Consider the following 24,484-nt stretch of genomic DNA (forward strand, 5'->3'; position numbering starts at 1 on the left):
AGACACCAATAAAAACATACTTTTCTAGTCTGGAATAGTTAACAGCAGAAAAATCTACGGACGTTGGAAATTTAGTGGCAATATGAAGCTCGAACCAACTTGCAAGAACAATTTTCAGTAGCAATGTTTCAAGCTCTCACCACCACCAACAAAATGAATCCCAATAGTTATAAGGAGATTATGCCCCTCAAGTGGATAACTTACTTTGATCCTAACCAACACTGGGATTAGGAAGAAAATTGGTAGACATGAAGTTTGGAAAATGTCTTCAGATGTCTCAGACTTTAACTCTGCAGATGCACAGAGAAAAGGCAGAAAACCAGCTTCCCGGCTGAAAGGCTGCTGAAGACTGTCAACAGACCTTTTATGACTGGGAAGGATTACAGTGAAAGCAAGCACCTTTTCTGGTGAAAATGGCACCAACAAAATTGAGTCAATAATCTGAACATTTCTTCCTGTGTGTATTTGATTGGACCTGAGGTAAGCTCCAATAAAGAATGAAAAATATAGATGAGAGAAGATAGATCAGCCCAAGGATCAGGGGACTAGAAGAAGCTGGAATAAAGTGTCCTCTCCTTTCTCCACCTTTAGAAATAAAACCACAGCACACAAGAACCTCTTAAACTTCAAGTGAGTAACATAATAAAAATTTATTTTTTTGATGTGCAATAAACCAATTCTAGAAACAACTTTGAATATTCTGGGCCTCATGCTTTATACAAGAATGTGCTATAAAGGTACCATTCACGTCTCCATCCAAACAACTTAGCTGTAAGATACTTTGGTCAATTGTCAGGTGGCTCATCAACTCTTGAAAAGTTACTTGTTGTCCTGAAGATTTTTGTGTGCCAAAGTCTGAAAAGTAAGCATAAATAAATAGTCATAAGGGAAACTAAAATATTTTTTTTGATATGCTGGTTATCATACCCAGCTCATGCTAGGCAAATGTGCTACCACCAAACTATATCCCCAGTTCAAACTAAATTCTTAAAGGGATTATATAACAATTTCCTAAGTTTAACATAGCAACAATTCTAGAAATTTTTGACTTATGTTTTCTAAATTTCTTATAGAAAAATATGAATTGGAACATAATTTTAACAGTTTGAAAAAGAAACTGCTTGAAGAAAATAAACATGAAAAAAAATGTATCAAGTTGAAACTATATTTTAACATACTTTAAAGCTGTATGTCTTATATTAAAATATAGCAAATACCTTGTTCATTTTACAAACAACCAAAGCAAGGATTACAATCACCTATAGCACTGTCACATAATATGAAAATAAGAAAAACAAAAAGAAAATTGTAGGACCCAGAGATCCCCCTCATTCATCCCCTCCCGACACCCCACTGATTGCTCTTTTCACCCCTCCTGACACCCCACTGATTGCTCTTTTCAGCTTCTGTGTAATGTTTGAAATGCACACCTGCTGCTACTCCTTCCCTGCTGTTCCCTTTCCAGGAAACTATAGATTAGATTAGCCCAGGTACCAACACTGCTCTATAGAGTAAAAATAAAGACTCCTAACCACACAGACGGCCCGCACATTCCACAACCCTGAGAACAACACCCGCCAATAAAAAATCTTCACAACTGCATCCTGTACAATCAGGTCAAAGGTGTGTCAGCGCGAGCAGGATTCTTGGACCAACTACAAAGTGACGCTGTTATTCCCCTCCTCTCTTTGTTTCTAACCTATAAAGAGCCCCTTTTTCCCCCACTCGGGGCTCTCAGCACGGTTCCGTTATATCGGTGCGGTCTGAGAGCCCGAGCTTAAGCCCAAATAAACTATAAACCTTGCTTTTGCATTTTTGGTGTGTTGGGTCCTCAGTGGTCTTCTTGGGGTCCTGTGATTGAGGTAGAACAAAAATAAGTTTCCTAGAGTGAATCTAGTTTTTGAGATCATAAAAATCTCTAATACAAAGTTTCAGGATCAAATATAATAAAAGTATAATTATGTCCATTACAAACAAAATGCTTTTCAAACATTATGATAGTGAAAGTCTTTCAGAGCATGTGTCCATCCTCTAATAACACAGTGGTTAACATCAGGGAGATATTAAAAGGTCATATGATAGGAAGTTTTTCAAAAATTAGTATGGAACAGTAGTGTTCTCCTTGATTATAACTTGCTTTAAGGAGCACCTCGATCTCAAAACATCTCATGGATTTATGTCACAACTTCATGGTCGTGTCTTAGTTTTAGCAGAGGTGCCTCAAACTCTAGTTACACTCAGTAGAAAGGGTCCCTCTGTAGCCCCAGCCAGCATGGAATTTGTTCTGTAGACCAGCACCAGTCTCATAGGGACCTTCCGCCACTGTTGCTTCCCCAGTGCAGGGATTACAGGTGTGCACCACCACACTGGGCTAGTAAAGCCATGTAAGTAAGATAAAGAAGAATAGAAGCTAAATACTCAGTATGAACTTACCAACTCCAAAACTTGCATTTCTGTTTGGAGAGCTTCACAGACACTTTCCATATCATCATCTTTATAAAGGTCTAATTCTTTTTGAAGTCTGTTTTAAAGGAAAATTCATGCCATTAGTTTAATAATAAACTTTTACAATGATTTTTATACACACGAGTGGCAGGTTTGCAGCTTCAAAAACAGAATTTCAAGTTAAAAAGTGAAGTGCTTAGAAAATTTAACTCTCTGGTTCTATGTGGACTATATAAAACTTTGAGGGAAAAAACTCCCACGAAGAAAATAAGGTAGAAAATAAGTAATGTTGAATATTTTTATGGTAATTTTAAAGGTGACTTAGGACCAGGCAGCCTGGTACGCCATTAATCCCAGTACTCTGGAAACAGAGGCAGGTGGATCTCTGTGAGACTGAGGCTAGCCTGGTCTACATGGTGAATTCCAGGCCATTTGGGGCTACAGGGAGACCCTGCTTCTAAAAAAAAAGTGATATAAGTTAATGGGACAAATACAACATTGTATCTAAAAACTTTCATTTTAGCTCTCCCTGCTAAGAAGCTGACTGATCATAGTGAAGTCATTTGGTATCTATCTCTGATCCTAACCTGAAATTTAGATTTTAAAAAATTACTTCAGATTTCTTTTTGCTCTGTTTAAAGTATAAACAGTATAATATACATATACAATTAAATATGTTTTGAGAGTGAGAATGAAAAATTAACATTTATTTTTGTCTATTAGCTCTTTAGGCTTTTGAATAATTTGTTGAATTAAAATATTATTTTATGTCTGAATTTAGCACGAAAGTAGTGATGATGTCTCCCACCTCGAGTATCACGACTAACATTTCTTTCCAAAAGGAAAACAACCGAAAGCCATGAACTGTTGCTGGAGAGGCAGAAATGGAGGCCCTGTCCCTGGCTGGCAAGGCACTTAAAGTAGTCCTGAGGGCAGACACTGAAAGCAAGATGGCACTCACAAACCTATGCAACTTGGGGGCCAACAACAAGGCCAGCCTAACCTTTCCTGAGCCCAAACCCGCAAATGAAAGGACTTGATCAGCAGCATTCCCTGGATGCCAGTAATAGCAAAAGAAAGTCCTTTCTGCTGGAACTCCTTAGATCCACAGGCCTTCTACAGACAGAGAATGACCAATGAGCTTGCAATAAAAATCACCAAGTACAACCAATAAGGAAATTCAGTGTAAGTCAGAAGAGGCAAGAAGTAACAGATCATATCCGAGATACAAAAAGCACCACAAATTTACAAGGACACAATGATAAAAGGGGCACAAAATAAATAAATAAAACAACTCAAGTTTTAACAGATTATTTATAAAAAATATCTAGCCAGATGTGGTGGTGCACACTTTTAATCCCAGCACTCAGGAGGCAGAGGCAGGTGGATCTCTGTGAGAGTGAGGCCAGCCTGGTCTATGTAGCAAGTTACAGGCCAGCTGGGGCTACAGAGAGACCCTGTCTCAAAAAAGAAAAATCAAAAACAAAAAAACCCAAAGGAAAAAAAGATATCTAATGGTTAATTAATATATGAAATAGTGTTCAACTTTATTACTGACTAGGGACACCCAAAGGAAAAAAAAAAGGAAATTCCACTAAACAGCCACTAGGATTGCTAAGGTGAAAGATGAGCATATCTCAAAAGAAGTGGTCAGTACCAGGTAAATGTTGACAAGGACATTAAGAACTGGAATCAGCCAGGTGTGGTGGTTCATGTTAGGGTTCCAAACAGCAGCAGTTTCCCCCCTCCCCAACAGGGACCTCACCTTGACCTTTGAAGTCAAGGGAAACAAACTCTGCTGAGAAGCAGCCTGCCTTTCCTCTGATCTCCAAAGATAAGATAAGCAGATTCTACCTGATAACCAGAGATTTTAGAAGTTGTTTATCACAACAGCTTTTCTCTTAAGAGGGAAAAAGTAAACACTTCCAGACCCTAATCCTACCTGCTTTTCCTGCTTCTCCCTCCCTGATTTCTCCCTCAAACATTCCCCCTTCTACACCCTAAAGCCCCCATATATAAAGTCCCAGTTCGCAGCCCATGGGCTGACATCTTTCCCTGACATCTCTCCCTTCCCTGCCCTTCTCTGACATCTTTCCCTTCCCTGCCCTTCACTGACATCTTTCCCTTCCCCGAGGGAAAGGTGCCCCATGCGAAATAAATCTGTATTCCGCTGAGAATTCCATCTGTGCCTTCCTCCACCCGCTCTCACCAACATTTTTACCTATCAGTTCACGCCTTTAATCTCAGCACTTGAGAGGCAGAGGCAGGCTGATCTTTGTGAATTCATGGCCAGCCTGGTCTACATAGTGAATTCTAGGACAGCTGGGGCTACAGGGAGACCCTGTCTCAAAACAACAACAACAACAAAAAGAAACTGGAAACTTAGAATACTGGCACGGGATGCTTATTCCTTTCTTTTACTTTTAACTTATGTAAGTCTTTGTATTTGAGGAATTTTTTTTTAGTAGAAGTCATATAGCTGTTTTACTCTTTAATGATCTGTTTTTTACCTGCCATGTTTAAGCCATTTACATTTAATATAGTTTTTTTATAGCAGGATTCAAAATACAGCATTTTTCTAGTTGTTTTATGTTTATCCCATAACTTCTTTGTTCTTTATAACACTTTTCTCAGCCTACATTCAGATTTTATTTGTTATGGTTGAATTTTATCTCCTTTATAGGCTTATACCTACTTTTAAAATTCTGTGGTACTCCCATTTGAGTCACAATGCACACTTCTTTTAACACTGCATTATCAAATAAACAATACTGCTGCACTTACAAGGAAGAGTTACAGATTACAAGCAATATTTTCACTTTACCCTCACCTTTTTTTTATTCTATTATCATCCTACAAATCTAAAATATAATGTTAATTTTTTTGTTATCTTGTAAAGTAACTTAAAACAAAAAAAAGGACTTTTATATTTGCGTATGCTTTAACTGTTTATGATGCCCTTTTATTTCTTTGAGTGGATCCAAGTTTTTATTTGATATCATATTCTTCCTTCTTGAAAAATTTACTACAGCCTTCTATTTCATCTTTTGTAGTGTGGCTTACTGGCAAGGAATTCAATCAACTCGTGTTTGTCTAAGAATATATTAATTCAGACTTGACAATTCTTACTTTCCACTAAGACATCATTTCCTTGCCTTCTGATTTACATAATTTTTTATAAGAAGTCTAATTCTTATCTTCATTCTCTTTAATGAGTCTTTTTGTTTTGTCCTTCCTCTGCTTTCCTGAATGGTTCCTCTTTATGTGGTTTTTCAGAGATTTAAATGTGTATAGAAATTGACCTTTTTAAAATGTCTCTTGGTTGGGGGCTGGAGAAATGACTCAGCAGTTAAAAGCACTGGCTGCTCTTGCAGAGGACCCAGGTTCAGTTCCAGCACCCACATGGTGGTTAACAACTCCCTGTAACTCCAATGCACCTCACCTGGAAAATCTATGAATGGAAGTGATGGATTCAAACCAAGTCCCCCAGGCCAAAGAAAAATTGTACCAGGAAGTAAAATGAAAAACAATTCTAACTGCTGAGAAAGAGTTGACCTTTTCATGCACCTTGCCCAAGCTGGAAATCACCCGAGAAATCCCCCTCCCGCTTCTGCTTTTCTTGGCTTAGGAGCCGCTTGTGGTTTGTGGTTTTTGCCTTTATAAGCAGCCTGTAAACTGAGCTCGGGGCTTCTTCTCCTTTCCGAGTGAGGCAGGAGCCTGTCTGCGTAGACGCCAATAAAATCCTCTTGCTTGTTGCATCTTCTGGTCTAGGGACTGAGTTATTGGGGTACGGCCTCCCGTGAACGTTGGGTACCCCAGACCGGGGGTCCAACAGAAGTTTCCCTTTGTTCTGTGGTTGCTGTTGGAGCTCCTATCTCAGCTTCCTCCATTGTACATGGCCACTAAGATGCTTCACCTGAAACCCTCCTCAGCACATCTCTATAGCAAACCTGGAAAGAATCTTTATTATTTGAAATAAGTATGATAATCTCCAAAGACGCTGAGACCAACTCTGAAATATTAAAAATGTATGCCTGATAAAGACATTAAAAAAAAGCTAATAGACACTTTCAGATACAATAAAAATATATGTCCAACCCAAAATAAGCATCTTATTTGTTGGGTCTGAGGTCAAGAGAAAGGAAAACCACTACTTCTGTTATTTTTTAATATTTTAATATGTACAATTAAAATTACCATTAAATTCTAGAGAAAGTAACTAAAGCATAAAAATTGGAAAAAAATGAAACAACTTCAATTTTCAGATGATGCAACAGTCAACGGGAAAATAAGCTCAAGGAAAATAATTCAGGAAGGTGGCAAAGTATAAATTTAGCACAAAAAATAGTCTTTATTGTCATCAACAATAATGATGACTTCTCAGATCGAAATGCTAATAATTCCAAGTTAAATACACTGAATGTGATCCCAATAAAAACACTAATACATCTTATCTCTCTGGTATCAGGAAAATTGTTCTTAATGTTCATATAGAAAAAAAAAATCACTCAAAAGCTCTTGAATGTTTTTCTTTTCAGAAAGTACTGAAAAAGAAAAACAAATATCAGATATTAAATCATACTGTTAACCTTTGATAATTAAACAGTGTATTAGTGTTTTACATAGAAGTGTCCTTCACTGGCAAACTAAACTGGCAAGCAATAGTCACACCTCCTTCTTGGTTGTACCTCCTTGTCTAGGATTATAAACTTGACTGTTGACCTTCTGCAAGAAAAGGAAGGTCAAGGAGGAGTCACTCACCCCTCCCACCCAATCAGTCAGCCTTAGCTGCATGAGGGGGAGGGACTAAGGATATATAAGCGGAAAAAAGCCATGAAGTACACCTCTCACCATTTTGCACAGCTGGGCTGCCAGGAGGTTACAGAAACTATGCTTGGGTGTGGACTTTCCAGCTCAGCCTTAAATAGGGGGGTGCTCACTCTTCTGTAAGTAACTCCCCACCCCTGCTCTGTTAGTAAGCACAATAAATTTGCTAGGATTTTCCAAAGTGCAGTTTTGGAGAATTTGTAACTCGTTTTGTTGTAGGACCGAGGAGGGAGCCAGACTTTGTTAGTGCCTCCCAGGAGGAATTTTAGCAACATACTGGCACACAAACACTAGTACAACAGAGAACAGAGATGAGACTCAAACACAGTCTGCTGGTGTGTGGTGAAGGTGGCATCTCAGATCACTGGGACGGGGGGAGGATGGATTTTTAATAAATAATGTTGGACAACCAGGCCATAATTGTCAAGTGGCTGGAAATCTAAATGGATAATCCAAGGTAAAACTGTATCTATGTATCTATATTGCACAGCATATTCCCTCTGAATGGATCAAATATTTATATGCAAAAAATCAAACTATAATGCAAGGACAAAAATGAAGGTAAGTTGCTTTATGTGAGATATGGGTAACTGTGGTTCAAATACAATTGCAATTTAATTTAAAAGAAAATATTTCTAAATTTGATTATGTTAAAAATATTACATAGCAAAACCCCTATGAATAAAATCAAAATATAAATGACATTCTGGAGAAATATCTGCCATATCTATCACAAATAAAGGCCAAGTTTCTCTACTACATGAAGATGTTTTCTTATCAGCATCCTGATAGCAAATGGGGGGGTCATAAGGAGGCAGTTCATAGAGAACAATATACGAATAGTTCTTAGAGGTATGAAAAAGTATTCAGTTTAACTCACGACAAAACTTGCAGATACACAACCCAAGGAGATAGGTTCTTTTCAATTAAATGGGTAAAACTTCAAATACTTGACAACAAATGTTTTTGGTGAGGCAATGGAGAAATAAATGTCTCAAATACCAGTTGAGTAAAATTCAAAATGGAGCAGTCTCAGTGGAGAAGAATGTGATGATACCTAACAAAACTGTTTGCGTTTTTCCTTTGACCCTGCCTTTTCACATCTAGTAATAGAGTATAAGCTCAAAAGAGCATAGTCAGCATGCCTTTAATGTCAGCCCTGGGGCTGGAGGGGAGGCAGAGGCAGGAAGATATCTGGAAGTCAACCTGTTCTACATGGCAAGTTCCAGGCCAGTCAGGACTACATAGTGAGACCCTGACTCAAACAAACAAACAAGCCAAAATACAACATAAACACAAGAATTATTTGTAATCATATGAAATGTGTTAACCAAGTCCTGCATGAGATGCAGAAGACTACATAAATTATGTTAATGTTTGTGAAAGAGAAAGCAGTGTACAAATACATACTTATCACAGGAAGGATAGGCCAAAGCTAGTAGAAAATGGTAACTGCAGCAGTGATGAGAAATGGGACTGAATATAAGGAATGGAAGGAGACTCCCAGGCTGTATCTTTTCAGTGTTTTAACTTTTGAATCATGTTAATGTTTTAAATGTCCACCAATAAAATTCAGTCAATCAAGCTGAGGGAAGGCACCATGAATGCTTGACATAAAAAACACTAGAGTTACAGTCTGGGGATGTACCTCGGTGGTAGAGCATTTGCCTAGTATAAGCAAGGCACTGCGTACTTATGGAAGAAACAAAACAAAACAAAACAAAACAAAAGAAACACATAGCTTTGGCCAGGCGTGGTGGGTCATGCCAATAATCTTAGTGCTCAGGAGCTGGAGACAGAAGGATCAAGAGTTTGAGGCTAAGCTATGCCACACAGGGAGACAGTCTCAATAAATAAAATAAATATTGCAAAAAACTTAAAATAGTAGCAAAATAAAACAGTGCTATATTCAGCACAATTAAATTGATTTGTTTCAAGAATGTACAGATAGTTTCACATTTATAATCTCATAAACAGCATTCACCATGTGATGAGATTAAAGGGAGGAAAAATGCATATGATTTTCTCAATGTGCAGAAAAAACTGTGATAAAAATCAAGCACAAACTCATGACTTTACAAAGAAACTCATAGCAACTTTATAGGATTAAAAAGTCTAATTTCTTCAACAAATAAAGTATACATTGTAACAAAAGGATGAAGACAGAGCTTCTGGATTAAAGTAGATTTTGAAGACATACTAGTTGATTGCTGCATGTGGATATTATTTGAAATCTAATTTGTAGAATAAATGACAATGACAGATAATTGGAAATTTTAACACTGTGTATTTGATAGTAGCAGTCAATTACTGTTCCTATTTTATATGTTGTATTGGGTTGCAGCTATTTTCTTTAAGTTCTTTTTAAGAGATACATAAAAAGATAATAAAATATATATGATTCACTTCAAAAGAATGCAGAATAGTGAGCAGAGATAGACAGCTACAGCTGATAACTGTGAAGAGGAGGGGCAGGTGCAGGTGGCCCGATATTCTTATTATTCTTTACTTTTTGTGCATGTTTTATATTTTTAAAGAGATAGAGAAGTTAGCCCAGACAATGGTCATAAAGTTGGCATACAAAATTTTCTTGAATTTCTTAATTTATTATTATTATATGTATGAGTGTGTTGCCTGCATGTATCTAAGTGCACCCATACTATGAAATGCCTGCAGAGGTCAGAAAAGAGTCAGATTCTCCTGAACTGAAGTTATGGATAGTTGTTAGCCACCATGAGGGTGCTGGGAATCGAACCCAGATCCTCTGTAAAAGCAGCCAGTGCCCTTGACCACTGAGCCATCTCTCCAGCCCCTTATATTTTTTTAAAAATTTATTTATATGTATGTGTGTGTGCCTGCATGAATTTATGTGTACCATGTGTGTGCAGGTGCCCATGGAGACCATAAGAGGGCATCAGAGCCTCTCAAACTGGAGTTACAGGCAGTTGTGAGCTGCTTGATGTGGTTGCTGGGTACTAAACCCAATTCCTCTGCAAGAGCAATATGTACTCTTAACTGCCGAGCCATCTCTCTAGCCCCTTTCTTGTATTTCATGTCCTTGCAATGAACTATTAGAACATACAATTTTTTTTTCAGGTGAGCATTTTAATTAGATAGGAAAAAAGGGAAGTATTCAAAACAAAAGACCATCATCCAAAGTGCTTAATACTGTATCATGGAGACTAGAGTGGAAGTTGGGGATGTAGCTTGGTGGTAGGAAATCTGCCTAGCACATGGTAGTATAACATACAATTTTTTAAAGTACCATTTACAACAGTATCTGAAACTACAAGTCACTTAAAAATAAAACTCACTAAAGATATGCAAGATTGATAAGCATAAAATTATAGATTTTTTTTAAAGATATTAAACTTCTGAGTGTAGTGTAGACACCTGTAATTCCACACTAAGAAGGTAGAAGGTGGAAGCAGAAGGGTCATGAGCTCAAGGACTGGGCTGGGGAGATGGCTCAGTGGCTAAAGCACTTGCTTTGCATGCTGGGTGTGGTGGCACATGCCTTTAATCCCAGCACACAGGAGGCAGAGGCAGGCAGATTTTTGTGAGTTTGAGGCCAGCCTGATCTACACAGCAAGCTGGGGCTACAGAGTGACTCTGTTTCAAAAAGACAAAAAAAGAAAAGGGAGGAGGAGGAGAATTGGACTGGAGGGAACATATGTCAACATAACTAAAGGTATATGCAACAAACTCACAGCCAACATCATTCTAAATGGAAAAAAGGGGAGGAGGATGGGGAGGAGGAGGGGGAGGAGGACGGGGAGGAGGACGGGGAGGAGGAGAAGAAAGAAAAAAGCACTTGCTGTGCAAGCATGAAGGCCAGAGTTTGGATCCCCAGAACCAATGGAAATGCTGGGTTGGTGTGGCAGCCTGTCTGTACTTTCAGCTCTAGATCAAGCTGGCTAGCAAGACTGGTTATATCACTGAACTCTGAGTTTGACTGCTAAATCCTGCCTCAATGATGGAAGAGCCTCAAAGGTGGAAAAGCAATCAAGGGTGATTTGCCACATCAACCTTAGGCGTCCACACACATTTACACACACGTGCATGCACACCTCTACACACATGCCCACAAACATGCAAAAAACACATGTATGCATGCCATACACACAACACACACACATAATATACACATGAAAATGGAAAAAAGAAGAGTTCAAGGTCAGAGCTGGGGAGATGGCTCTGTTCGTAAAGTGCTTTCCCTGCAAGCAGGAGGAGGACCTGAATTCAGATCCCCAGGACCCACATAAGACACCAGGCAGGTGGCATACTCTTGAAATCCCAGCACTTGGCCGGGGGGGCGGGGGACACGACCAGAGATCCCTGATGCTCATTCAGCAGTTAGTGTAGCCAAATGGATGAGCTGCTTCAGGTTCACTGAGAAATCCTGTCTCAAAAAATAATGGTGGACAGTGATGGAGGAAGGACATCTCACATTGATCTTGGGTCCACATGCATGCACACCCACATGCACACTGATACTCATATGTGTTTCAAAACAAACTGAAGATGGAGATATTCTGAGTTCATGGACAGAAAAACCAATTTAATAAACACATAAACTCTCCCCCTAATGACTATAGAGTGAGTGGAATTATACTCAAAACCACAGAAGGCCTTTAGGCACATAAGGTGATTCACAAATTTTATCAAAATAAGAATATCTATGGCATCTGTAGTAAAGACAAAAACCGTCACGTACAGGGCTCCATCCCTTAGTGGAGACTTAGAAAGCAGCAATAGCTGCTAGGATTCTGCAGTAAGATGATAGATGGGTTAGAAGTTTCTTCTCTATGACTGAGAAGAGTCAGGGTAACAAAGAGGAGATGACATCTAAGAAAACAAAGGAAGAAAACCAGTATCTAGAAAAGTGACAGGCTAGCTCCAAAGACATGGAGAAATAGAAAGGCGATGCAGACAAAAGTAGGGCAGAGTCTGCAATGCCTACCCAGCTCCACGGAGGGAGGGAAGTCTGAAGGCTTAATCACCACAGAGGGGTAAGCCAGGCAGCCACAGTGGCAGCAGACTGGCAATCCTGGCTACAGGAAAAACCCTCAACTGTTAGGCCTTGAATGCAGTGTGGGCCTTGGTCTAACAATGGCTTCTCCACAGCAGGTCAGCACTGGAGTGGAAATCACTGTATCACTCCACATATCTATGAGGCCTATAGCCAGGCTCGGTCCTGAGATAGCCACTCCTGGGGGCCTGAAGACAGGGAATGATCATAAGCCAATGAGCATGATAATGCTCTGCTATGGTGTCTAGGTCTAGATCTGAAACAGCCATGAGAGAAGTAGGGGATGGGGGGATCGGGCACATTTAAGCAGCAAGGAGTCAGGACTGTGGAGGGTGAGGTGCTTGGTACACTAGCCTACACAGAGACAGCAAGCCTGGTGACCTGTATCACTGCACAGGCTGAATTCCAAGCCCAGGTCTAACAGATCGGAATCACCTGATTTCAGAGCTTCCTCCTAGCCCTAGGCAGGACCCGAAAGCAAAGGCAGGGTACCAGACCCTTCCGATTTCCCCCACCAGTAGAGAACTCAGGACTGGTGGCTTAGATGTTTGCTACCCTGGGTGCAAAAACTGGAAAGACAAGGTGTGAGGGCAGCTCTGGAGCAAATGGCAAACCTGCCTGGCCCACAGATGGCCAGGCTCACTGGGACCAGCAGTGGCTCCCGGTATACAAAGAAGAATGGATTCTAAAGTGACTGTAGCCTTTATCCAGCCTGGCACTCAGCCCCCACACAGCACCAGATGGCACCCAGAACAGACAGGAAGTATGACAGAGTGCAGCTTTGACCCACTCCCTCCTCACACCTAGAAGATTCCAGTATTGTAGGAAAAGAAACATTTCCTTCTCTCTTTGTAGGGCTTTTTTTCTTAATATTGTTTTTACTTAGTTTTAACCTACCTTTAGTGGCTCTAATTTTTATTCCTCCTCTTTATCTAGCTTCAATTATACATTTTTCTTTACTTTGTAATCAATTTTTTATCTTGTTCTTCATATTTTCTGTTTGTTTTACGGAACCTTTCATTTTCCCTTTTAATTCCCGCTTCACTTCATTCCTTTCGTCATTACTTTTATCGTTATTACTCTTCACTGTCATGGTTTATTCTCCGTTACTTTTGTCACTTTCTTTTCCTTGGCTGTTGGTGGTGTAGCGGTTGCCTCTAATTGGTTTTCATGATTTTTCTTTAATTGGTGTTGCCCTTAGAGAAGTTTGTTTTCTCCTCAGTAGTTCTAGGACAGAGTTCTCAAGAGAAAGCTGTGTACAAACCTCTATATAAAGCGAAAAGAGCTACCCGTCCTGGACAGATGTGTACATTACAACACTGACACAAGCAGTCTGAAACAGCAGGAGCCACAACTCCTCAAAGACCTCTTAACTCTTCAATAGCTGAATCCACAGACACAGGAGTAGCTGAACTAGTAAAGAATTTAAAAGTCTACTTTTAAAAACGGTTAGAAGCCGCAAAAAGGATTCCAGAAAACAGACTGATAAAGCAAAAAAGTTAATTCAGGACTCGGATCAAAGCAGAGATAGAGATTTTTTTTTAGAAAAAAAATTCTTGGAAAGGAAAGGCTCAGTAAAAAAATAAAAATAAAAAGCCTCAATCAAATAAAAACACCAGCACTTGGGGGGGCAGAGACATGGAGATCTCTGTGAGTTTGAGGCCAACCTGGTCTACATAGTGAGTTCGAGGCCAGCCAGAGTTACATGGTATCTATGCCTTAAAAGATAATTTAATTAATTAAAATTAACTAACTTTAATTTAAAAAAATAACTCAGTGAAAAGCATTGCTAATAGACTACACCAAGCCACACACACAAAAGAAAGTCTATCGGGGATGAAGATGCAGTTGAGGAACAAAGGAAAAACTCAAGTCATAAGCATAAAATTGCAGGCCTCTTAGACATGATCAAGAACCAGGAGGGAAGTCCTACATGGTGATGCACACCTTTAGTCCCAGCACTCTGGAGGCAGAAGCAAGTCAGTCTCATAGAGGTCAGCCTGGTCTACACAGCGAGTTCCAGGCCAGCTGGGGCTACAGAGACCCTGTCTCAAAAAACAAAACAAACAAGAATCAGGAAGGAAGAAAAACATACTAGATATCTCCTTACTCATATAAGAATGGGTAAGGAAATAATACCCATGCAACCAAACAAAAACAACATGAAGTTCAACTGTGACCTAAACATTTCAGAGTTTATTAAGTAGGTATCCTAAAGGAATGCTTAATTAAAAGAGAGTAAGTTACTCGTTTTGAGCATTAGATGTCTATGTGAGCATTAAAAACCTGTGTAATAAGTATGTTTAAACAGTAAGTAGAAGGTTAAACAGTTAAAAGTGAACTGTGGTCAGTACAAGGTACCTAGATGCTGCTACTACAATGCACCTAAGGCCCCATCTTAATTCATTTATTTTTCACATATGGTAGAGATATTTCTTCCCATTATCCATCAACACAGGTTCTTCACGTCCTTCATATTAAATGGAGTTTACATTCTGTCCTACATTTCATGCCCGTCACAATTAGGTGGTGACCACTCTCCATCCTTGTTCCCTAACAATACTGAGACTTCAAATTAACTAGGGCTCTCTCAGCAAAGTACAGGAAACATTTCTCTTCTGAGCATATAACCAAAGTGTAGAATTTAAATCTCCACTTGAAGAAAAGATTGCTCCTCCTAGCCTTAAAGCAGGTTTGATGATGAGGATGTGCATGTTAATGCACTTGCAGGTAGTCAAGGCAATAGAATGCTGAACAGAGTTCATGCTTTAGCACACAGACTGATTGCTATGGGAGGCAAGAGTACCCCCACCCCCATGGCACAGAAATTGAAAGCAGTTTATACTGGTTGTCACCTTTCTCTGAACCATCAAATAGTGACCAGGATAAATTAACATTGCCAGCTTACCAAAAATAGGTATCGTGTATTTTCATGATTGATTTTTATAATTTCTTTTTAAATAAGTCTTTTATTTATTGATTCTTATTTTATGTGTATGAGTGTTTTGACTGCATGTATGTAAGTGCACCTGTGTTGTGTAATGCCCACAGAGGCCAGAAGAGAGCATCAAATTCCCTGAAACTGAAGTTATAGATGATTGTTAGCTGCCATATGGGTGCTGGGAATTGAACCCAGATCCTTTGCAAGGGCAACCAGTACTCTTAACTGCGGCGTCATCTCTCCAGTCCTCTCTTTTTATAATTTATCATTATGTGTGTGTGTGTGTGTGCGTGTGTGTGTGCGCGTGCGCGCCCAAATGCACATGTGGAGGTCAGAGGACAACCTGCAGTAGTGCACTCCTTTCGTGTGTGTGTGTGTGTGTGTGTGTGTGTGTGTGCATGCCCAAGTGCACATGTGGAGGTCAGAGGACAACCTGCAGTAGCGCACTCCTTTCGTGTGTGTGTGTGTGTGTGTGTGTGTGGTCGTTTGTTTGCTCGCGTGCTCGCCTAAATGCACATGTGTAGGTCAGATAACAACCTGCAGTAGTGCACTCCTTTTGTGTGTGTGTGTGTGTGTGTGTGTGTGTGCGTGTGCATGCCCAAGTGCACATGTGGAGGTCAGAGGACAACCTGCAGTAGTGCACTCCTTTCACCATGTGGGTCCCAGAAACTGAACTCAGGCCACCAGGCTTGACGGCAAGTGCCTTTACCCATTCACTAAGTCATCTAATTGGCCCCATTTTTAAAAATAAAATATTCTATTTTTATTTTTTAATTTATTTTATGTTTATGAGTGTACTCCCTGAATGTATATAAGTGCACCTATCCCATGCGATGCCTGCAGAGGTCAGAAAAGGGTGTCAGATCCCCTGGAATGGAAGATTGCTAGTCGCCATCTGGGTGCTGAGAATCGATCCCAGGTCCTCTGCAAGAGCACCCAGTGCTCTTAACCGCTCAGCCATCTCTCCAGCCCCATTGGCCCTATTTTTACAATTTATTGAACCACTCCAAACTGTTTTCAGTTCCCTCCAAGATATAAAGAAGCATAACTAAGACCACACTCTTTGAGGATACTGGGTTGCACATGACTACAATTTAAGAAGAAAGGACAAATTTTGCCCATAGTTACAGGACACAGACTCACATGCCGGTAAAATGTAGGTGTCATTTTCTCAGCATCTATTCTAATTATACAAATTTTGCTTTTTTTTCTTTTGTTTAATCCCATCATATTTCCCTCATTAACTTTATATGACAATGAATACCATTTGAAATAAACATGCAGTGGTCCAGGAGGTAATCCCACAGATTCATTTATAATAGGGCATTTCAGTTGTTCTTTTTGCTATCAAAAGTCACATTTCTATGAGCATCACTATGCACAAGTCTTTTTCTGTACTAAAAAGGTTCTCATTGAGATAAAACTCATAAATCGAATTATTGGGTCAAGAGGTATAAAAATTTAAAGCCAATTTACAATAATTTATGCATATTAAATTGAATTCTGAATATTTACAGTGTACAGTGACAGCAATGTATGAATCATCTCTGTACCACACTTCTACCCATTTTGTGTATGGTCTTCTAAGAACATCTTTCAAATTTTAATAGAAAAATATTCAATAATTCTATTTGCTTCACATTGATAAGCAGTATACTAAACAATTTTGTTCTACTCATTTGAGAATCCTCAGCAACTAGCATAGTATATAGTATAAACTAGGTGTTTAATACCTGTTTATTGGATAAATGCATGAATAAAAAACTACTAATTTTAGTGTTTTCTAAGGAGATTTTTAATCAGTTATCTGATAAGTTATTATTTATTTGTCATAATGGCCATAATTATCTTCCAATTTACCATTCCACATTGAACATATTTTTGACACACAGTGTTGATCTTACATGTTAAAGCTCACATGTTATTCCTGTCTGTTTGGTTTCTTTAATTATGTTAGAAGTTTGCTGAGCTTTCTTTTCTTTCTGTGTGTGTTTGTGCATGTAGCACATGCATATATACACACATTTGCAAATGGAGGCCAGAGATCAATGTCAGTGTTGTCCTAGTTGCATTAATTGCCAACTTGACATCCTAGAATCACATGGAAAGTCTCAGTCGGGTAATTGCCTTTTTATCTGTGAGGGACTGTCTTGATTGTTAATTGATCTAGGAGAGTCTAGTCCACTGTGGCTGGCACCATTCCCCAGGCAGGTGATCCTGGACTGTTTAAGGAAGTTAGCTGAGCATGAGCCTAAGTGACCCATTGAGCAAGATAGCAAGCAGCAGTCCTCCATGGATTCTGGCTTAAGTTCCTGCTTGAGTTCCTGTCCTGACTTCCCTCCATGACAGACTGTGTGGTGGTTTGACTAAGAATGTCCCCCATAGGCACCAAGTATCTGGATATTTTGTCAGAGTTGTTTTGGGAAGTTTTAGGAGGTGTGACATTACAGGAGGAAGTACATCACTGGGGGTGGGCTTGGAGAGTTCTTAAGCCTTGCCAGATTTCCATTTGCTCTCTGCTTCCTGTTCTTGCTTGAAGATGTGATTCTTAGACTTTCTGCTCTAGCCACCTTTGCCACCATGCCTCTTCTACCATTATGGACTCTTACCCCTGGAACTGTAAGCTCAAACAAACTCTTCTATAATTTTTTAGAAGAAATTTCATGGTATTTTATCATAGCAACAGAAAAGTAACTAATATAGACTATGATCTGGAAGTGTAAGTCACTAAATCCTTTTCCTCCCTAAGATGCTTTTGGTCGGATGTTTTATCACAGCAACAGAATGAAACTAGAACAGGTGTCCTCTACTGCTCACCACCTTATTATTTGAGACAGGGCCTCTCACTGAACCTAGAGCTTGTTGATTTATCACTATTAGCCAGGCAGTAAGCTCCAGACATCCTCTGCTATCAGTGTGCCCATTGCTAGGATTACAGATGTGTACCACCATGCCTGGAGTTTTACATGGTGCTGGGGATCCCAACTCAGTCCTCCTGTTATTGGCAAGCACTTATTGACTGAGCCATCTCCCCAGGTCCCTAGGTACTTTTTATACTTTCTATTAGTTTTTCCATGGCTTGACTTTCTTAATATATTTCTCCATATTAATTCATATGGAAATTATTTTAGTGCCAATTTACTTTAAAGAATTACAGTAGGCAGTCCTCTTTCATATGTGATTTATTTATGAAGTAGAATTGAAAACTGAAAACATCAAAGAGGAATGATTAGTTGTCTAATTATGCTTTCTTTTAGTCTAGGCTACCACCTGACAGGTAAGAACCTCCACAGGTATATTAGTTACTTTTCTGTTGCTGGGATAAAAGGCTATGACCAAGGCAACTTATAAAAGAAAGAGTTTATTTTGGCTTATGGTTCCAGACGAAGAGTCAAGAGTGGCGGGGGAGGCATGGCAGGAGGTGGCTGGAGCAGAAAGCAGAGAACACATGCAGGAAGGACAGAGAACAAAGCTGGAAGTGGAGAAAGGCTAAGAGCCCTCAAAGCCACCTCAGTGACCTGCTTCCCCAGCAAGGCCAAACCTCCTGAACCTCTGTGAACAGCACCACCAACTGGGAACCAAGTACTGAAAACACCGAGTCTCTGGAGGGCATTCCCATTCAGACCACCACAGCAGCTAAGCAGGAAAGTCTGCTGAGGAGCTGGAAGATAGAGCCATCCTGGGTTGGGTGATCTTCATATCGCCTTTTCCCACATATTTTCTGTCATCAGCCCCAACAGCACACCAGAAAGGATCTGCTTATAATAATAAACATAAGAATATGTAAAAAGACCCACTTGCAATGTTATATATTACTTGCATAACATTAAATTTTTAAATTTCTGGGATAGATACATTTATATCAGAATATAACTCTGAAAAATCATCAATGGAATCTGCCACCAAAATTTCCCCTGTATTTACTTAGAAGCTTTGATAGCTACAGCATATGTCAAGACTTCACAAAACAGGAGATCTTCCTAGCTTGAAGTACATAATCAATGCTGTAGAGACACTTCTGTTAGTGAATAAATGATGAAGCTCGACCAGAAAAGATGCAGAGTCAACAGAAACATTCAACAAAATACACAGCTATGAATGGCCCTAGAATTAAATGAGGGTTTTCATACACTATACACTCTTTAAAAAGAGGAAGATAACGGGGGTTGGGTACAGATACAATTACTTGATTAGCATTTTGCAGACATTTCAGGGCAAAGATCTCTTTACACTTGTCTTTGAGTTAATTCTTACTGAAAACAGAGTGAAGTAAATGTGGTCCATTTTCCAAGTGGAGCTTGGATAGTATTTCCCCTTACACTATAATTGATACTTACTCTAAATAAGGTTTCAGAAATATTCCTGCAAGCAGTTAAGGTTATACTTATAAAAATATATCTAACTATGATGATTTAGGAACAGACAATGCCATTTAAAATATGAAGCTGATCAATACGAACTAACGTGGAAAACGTCTATAACGTTCTGCCAAGCTACGAAGCAAATTGTTCACCAGTGTGATTTCATGATTTAACTTTTCTAAATGCACAAGAACACACATGCGTCCATATGCTTTTGCACATGCATACAGAGAGATGAACAAGGAACTTTTAAACTGTCATATCTCATGCATCAGAGTGAGGATGAGGATGGAGATGGACATTTTCTCCTCTGGGTAGGGTTTGAAATTTTTATTCAATCAATATATTCTATTTTCATAATTTAAATATGCACACATATTTTATAGAAATAAAAATGCATACATATGCAAAAAATAATATTTATCAATGTATCTGCCAGAGAGGTTGAGAGCATTTTGATATCGTAATGTGTTTATGTCTTCTTACAGACCCAAGGGCCATCAGTGTGCCCTCTCCAACCAGCTTAACTGGATGACTTTCACTGAAGAGCCTACATGATGGTCTTACCACTGCCTATAACTGTGTTTAGAGTCTCTCAGTAGCAGATGTAATTTTTGGATATTTTACATGACAAATAAGCTTCACAACCACACTATTTTTTAAGTGTTCAGAATGAAAATCTCATGCTGTTGACTTTGAAGATTTCTTTTTGAAACAAGTCTCCTGTTTCATCAAACACATACAAGTTCTGGTTGTACAAGATGTAAAATCAGGGGCAGAGAGATGGTTCAGTGGTTAAGAGCACTGGCTACTCTTACAGAGGACCTGGGTTTGGTTCCCAGCACCCATCATTGCAGCTAACAACTGTCCATAACTCCAGGTTCCAGGGGATCCAACACCCTCTTCTGACCTCTGTTGGCACTGCATGCATGTGGCATGCTTACATACATGCACATAAGTCATACACATAAAATAAATATGCCAAGGAGTGGTATAACCGCCACACTTTGGACACAGGACTTGGAACAATCAAGCTGGAACTGACCAGAAAGCCTCCTCCCTGAAGACCAGCTCTCATGGTGTCAGAGAAGATGATAAAAGCTGCCACGGGTGAAAACCAGTCAACGGTCCTGCCCAGCTGTGAAGCCTAATAACAATGACTGGCCTAGCAAACTATCCCTATTGGTACATAGTGGCACTTTTTTTCTTGGGGGTAATCAGTAGCTGTCTAAATGGAATTAAGGGAACACTCATGTGCGATACTCTAAACATAGCCAAATACACATGGCTGGAGAGGTCATAGATCCTAGAGAAAAACCTCCTTTTGCCACATCCCTAGAACAACGTAATTTCTTACTTTATTTTAAATGTGCACCCTCCTATCTAAAAACAATTGTACCTTTCACCCCTCATCAAAGAAGCTTCTTTTTGAAGCAAATGGAGACTACTACAGAACTCCAGAATTCATCAAATGCTGAGAATAAGTGTCTAGGAGATATTCAACCCTACGTGACACATCTTCGGTACAACTTCCACACTTAGGATAAATGCATCCCTTAACTCTCACCAGAGAAATTTCCTTATACAGCAGATGGTGATTAATGCAGAGACCCACAATTAGCCAATGTGCAGAGAACAAGAGGCTGCAGGGTGCTTATACCTGAACAGGACAGATGTTTCAAACCTCTGTCTCCCACCAGTTATGATAGCACACGCCTTTAGTCCCAGCACTCAGGAGGCAGAGGCAGGTGGATCTCTGTGAGTTTGAGGCCAGCCTGGTCTACATAGTGAGTTCCAGGCCAGCTGGGGCTACAGGGAGATCCTGTCTCAAAAAAAGACCCCCCCCCCAAAAAAAATCAATCAAACCTATGCCTCCCAAGACTCAGGGATCCTTGTGGAAGAGGAGGTGGAAAGATTTTAAGAGCCAGAGGGGGTGAATGGATCACAAGGAAACAGAGTCTTCCAGACAGCTGGTCAGTTACTCATATGAACTCACAAAAATGGTGACAGCATGCACAAGTCCAATGCAAGTTCAAACCAGACAAAATACCAGCATAGATATGGGGAAGTAAGAGATCCCAACCCAACCTAAGGAACTTTTGGCAATTGATGGCTGTTGTGAGGGGGGCAGACAGTGTCATTACCCAGTGAATGGATCCACACTGAAGAATGTTGGAGGGCACAAATCATACTCTATAGGTGAGAGTATATAAAAGAGAGTTCATTAAATTGGCTGGGGGCAGTGAGGAAGGTGGGAAAGGGGAGCAAATCCAAATGCCATCAAACTATAGAGTATGAAAATTCAATTAAAAATGCAATAAAATAAAAAATTTTAAGGATGTAAAATAGGTCAAGAAAGAAGCTTTATGGGTAAAGAAAATGCCCCAAACACTTATAACGGTCTATACTGTTACTATTTGTAAAATTTGGAGTAAATTTAAAACAAACAAACAAAAAACCATTGCAACTGTGTCATACTTATAGTCTTAGCACTAGGGGAAGCTGAGGCAGGAGTATTAAAAGTTTTGAGGTCAACCTTGGCTACACAATGAGACCCTGTCTAAACAAAACAAAACAAAAAACAATTAAGAACTATATACTGGGGCTGGCAAGATGGCTCAGAGGATAAAGTGCTTGCTGCATAGTTCTATCCCCAGAACCCACAGAGAAGAAGGAGAAAACAGACACCTGAAAGTTGCCCTGACTTCCACACATGCACCATAGCTCATGTGTGCCCCCACCCAATGCAATAATAATGCATTTTTAAAAGAAGAATTGTGGTCGGGCATGGGAGGGGGTGGCATGCCTATAATCCCAGCACTCAGGAGGCAGGGGCAGGCAAATCTCTGTGAGATCAAGGTCAGCCTGGTCTATATGGAGAGTTCCAGGCCAGCTGGGGTTCCAGAGAGACTCTGTCTCAAAATAAAACAAAAACAAACATATTTGGGGAGGTTAAAGGAACTCAATATATAAAACTCAAATTTGCCTAATCAAGGTGGGTGTGGTGGCACACACTTTTAATCCTTGCAGACACAGGTAGATCCCTGTAGTTTGAGGCCAGCCTGGTCTACATAGAAGTTCCAGGCCAGCCAGGGCACTTGGTGGGACCCTGCTTAAAAACTAAGGAAGGCAGAAGAAGAACAAAAACCTTATTTTACTATGGATACATCATGTCCTAGAGAATGTGGCTTATAGATACAGGCAATGGGTTTTTAAAAATTGAACCCCAGAATTAGTCTAACTGAATTCTCATAGAGATCTACCTGCCTGTGCCTTCTGAGTGCTGGGACTAAAGGTGTGCGCCATTATGCCCAGCAACATTGCCATTCTTTACAAACCAAACCAGAGTAACAAACTGCAAGTAAGACAGTAGATTGTGACTTTGGCCCTGGAATGTAGAAACATTAAATATAATTTCAACTGCTCCTCCTCCCCCAGTGTTAGGAATAATAGGAAGGGGATCTATTACCTTATCTACTGAGATGTGGGTAACAACAATCCATGAGACCAAAAGTAAGACCAACTTCACTGTTACCAACCCAACACACTGAGTTCTAGCCAGTGTGGGGTTTGGCTATTAGCAAGTTCCAGAACACACATACACAGAAATAATGTCTTTACCTGGAACTTTAAAGATATGCGCTCAGGGGCATGGTGGTGCACATCTTTAGTCCCAGCAGCCCTGGGAGGCAGAGGCAGGCAGATCTCTGTGAGTTCAAGGCCAGCCTGGCCTACATAGTGAATTCCAGGTCAGCTGGAGCTACAGGGAGACCCTGTCTCAAAAACAAAACAAAACAAAACAAAACAAAAGAAAAACAACAAAAAAAACCTCAGTTTTATGCTGAAATCCACTTAAATTTTAAAAACTGGTAGATTTTTGTATAGACATAATAATAGACAATTCTCACCTCAAGCATTCAGGGTCATTTTGAGGTTTTTCTTTGATTTTGATTTTTTCTGCCTCTAGGTTCTTAGTGGTACAAATGGCTTCATTCTCTTCATCTTTAAGAACTAAACAATTAAGAAAATTCTTATAATCATTTAAAAATTAAACATGAAGATTGTCTTTAATCACTCATGAAAAACAAATCTAATTTTTGGTGTTACATATCAAATATATATAACAATAATTTATATTTTATAATTTAACATAGACATTAAAGGAACAAAAAAGATGGTCACAAAATTTATACAGAAAGAGTATCAGTTCTAGCCAAGCCTGGTGCAGCCCTTAATCCCAGCTATTTAAGAGGCTGGGGCAGGAGAATAAGTTCAAAGACAGCATAGACAACTTAGGGGGACCTTTCTTGAAATAAAAATAGCAATAAATAAGCAAGTAAACAAACAAAGCGCTAAGGCTATGGCTCGGGGTTGTGGTGCTTACATAGCCTGTCTCAGGCCCTAGACTCAATCCTCATAATTGGAAAAACAAAAGAAAAGCAGCCCTATTACCAAACAATTCAATTGTGTTATATCTGTTCCTTTTATGAACCATTCCTAGCACTGTACAACAGGGCAGTACATTGTGAAACACCAATGCAACACAATGATGTCCATAATACTAATCTACTAAGGTAATACCTTTAAGTTTTTTCTGGAGTGTAGATAATTCTTCTAACAGTTCACTTTTTTGTTTCTGAAGTTCATTTAACTGTCCACTATCACATTCCACTGACTTCATTTCTAGAAAGAAATACAGTTAACACCAAAACATTATTTAGGAATAAATTTAATCAAAGAAGTAAAAGATTTGTACATAGAAAACTCTAGTTGATGAAAGAACTGAAGAGCAACTAAACAGAGATATCCACTGTTCATGGGTCAGGAGAATTACTATTCTTAAACTGTTCACGCTACACAAAGCAACATACAGACTCA

General features: G+C 39.5%; 1 protein-coding gene across 2 annotated transcripts in view; it reads right to left on the minus strand.

Moving 5' to 3' along the window:
* Positions 1-678: 678 nt before the first annotated feature.
* Ccdc172 (coiled-coil domain containing 172) overlaps positions 679-24,484 on the minus strand; it is a 93,338-nt gene continuing 69,532 nt past the window's right edge. For both annotated transcript variants that reach the window (XM_029568916.1, XM_008844312.2), the window contains 4 exons: positions 24,188-24,289; positions 23,515-23,617; positions 2,434-2,521; positions 679-855 (listed from right to left, as the gene is read on the minus strand). In XM_029568916.1, the coding sequence (XP_029424776.1) occupies positions 820-855; positions 2,434-2,521; positions 23,515-23,617; positions 24,188-24,289 (329 nt within the window). In that variant the 3' untranslated portion in view covers positions 679-819. The remainder of the gene's footprint in view (positions 856-2,433; positions 2,522-23,514; positions 23,618-24,187; positions 24,290-24,484) is intronic.

This window comes from Nannospalax galili, unplaced genomic scaffold (genome assembly GCF_000622305.1).
Source record: "Nannospalax galili isolate Female #2095 unplaced genomic scaffold, S.galili_v1.0 scaffold1362, whole genome shotgun sequence".
Taxonomy (NCBI): domain Eukaryota; kingdom Metazoa; phylum Chordata; class Mammalia; order Rodentia; family Spalacidae; genus Nannospalax; species Nannospalax galili.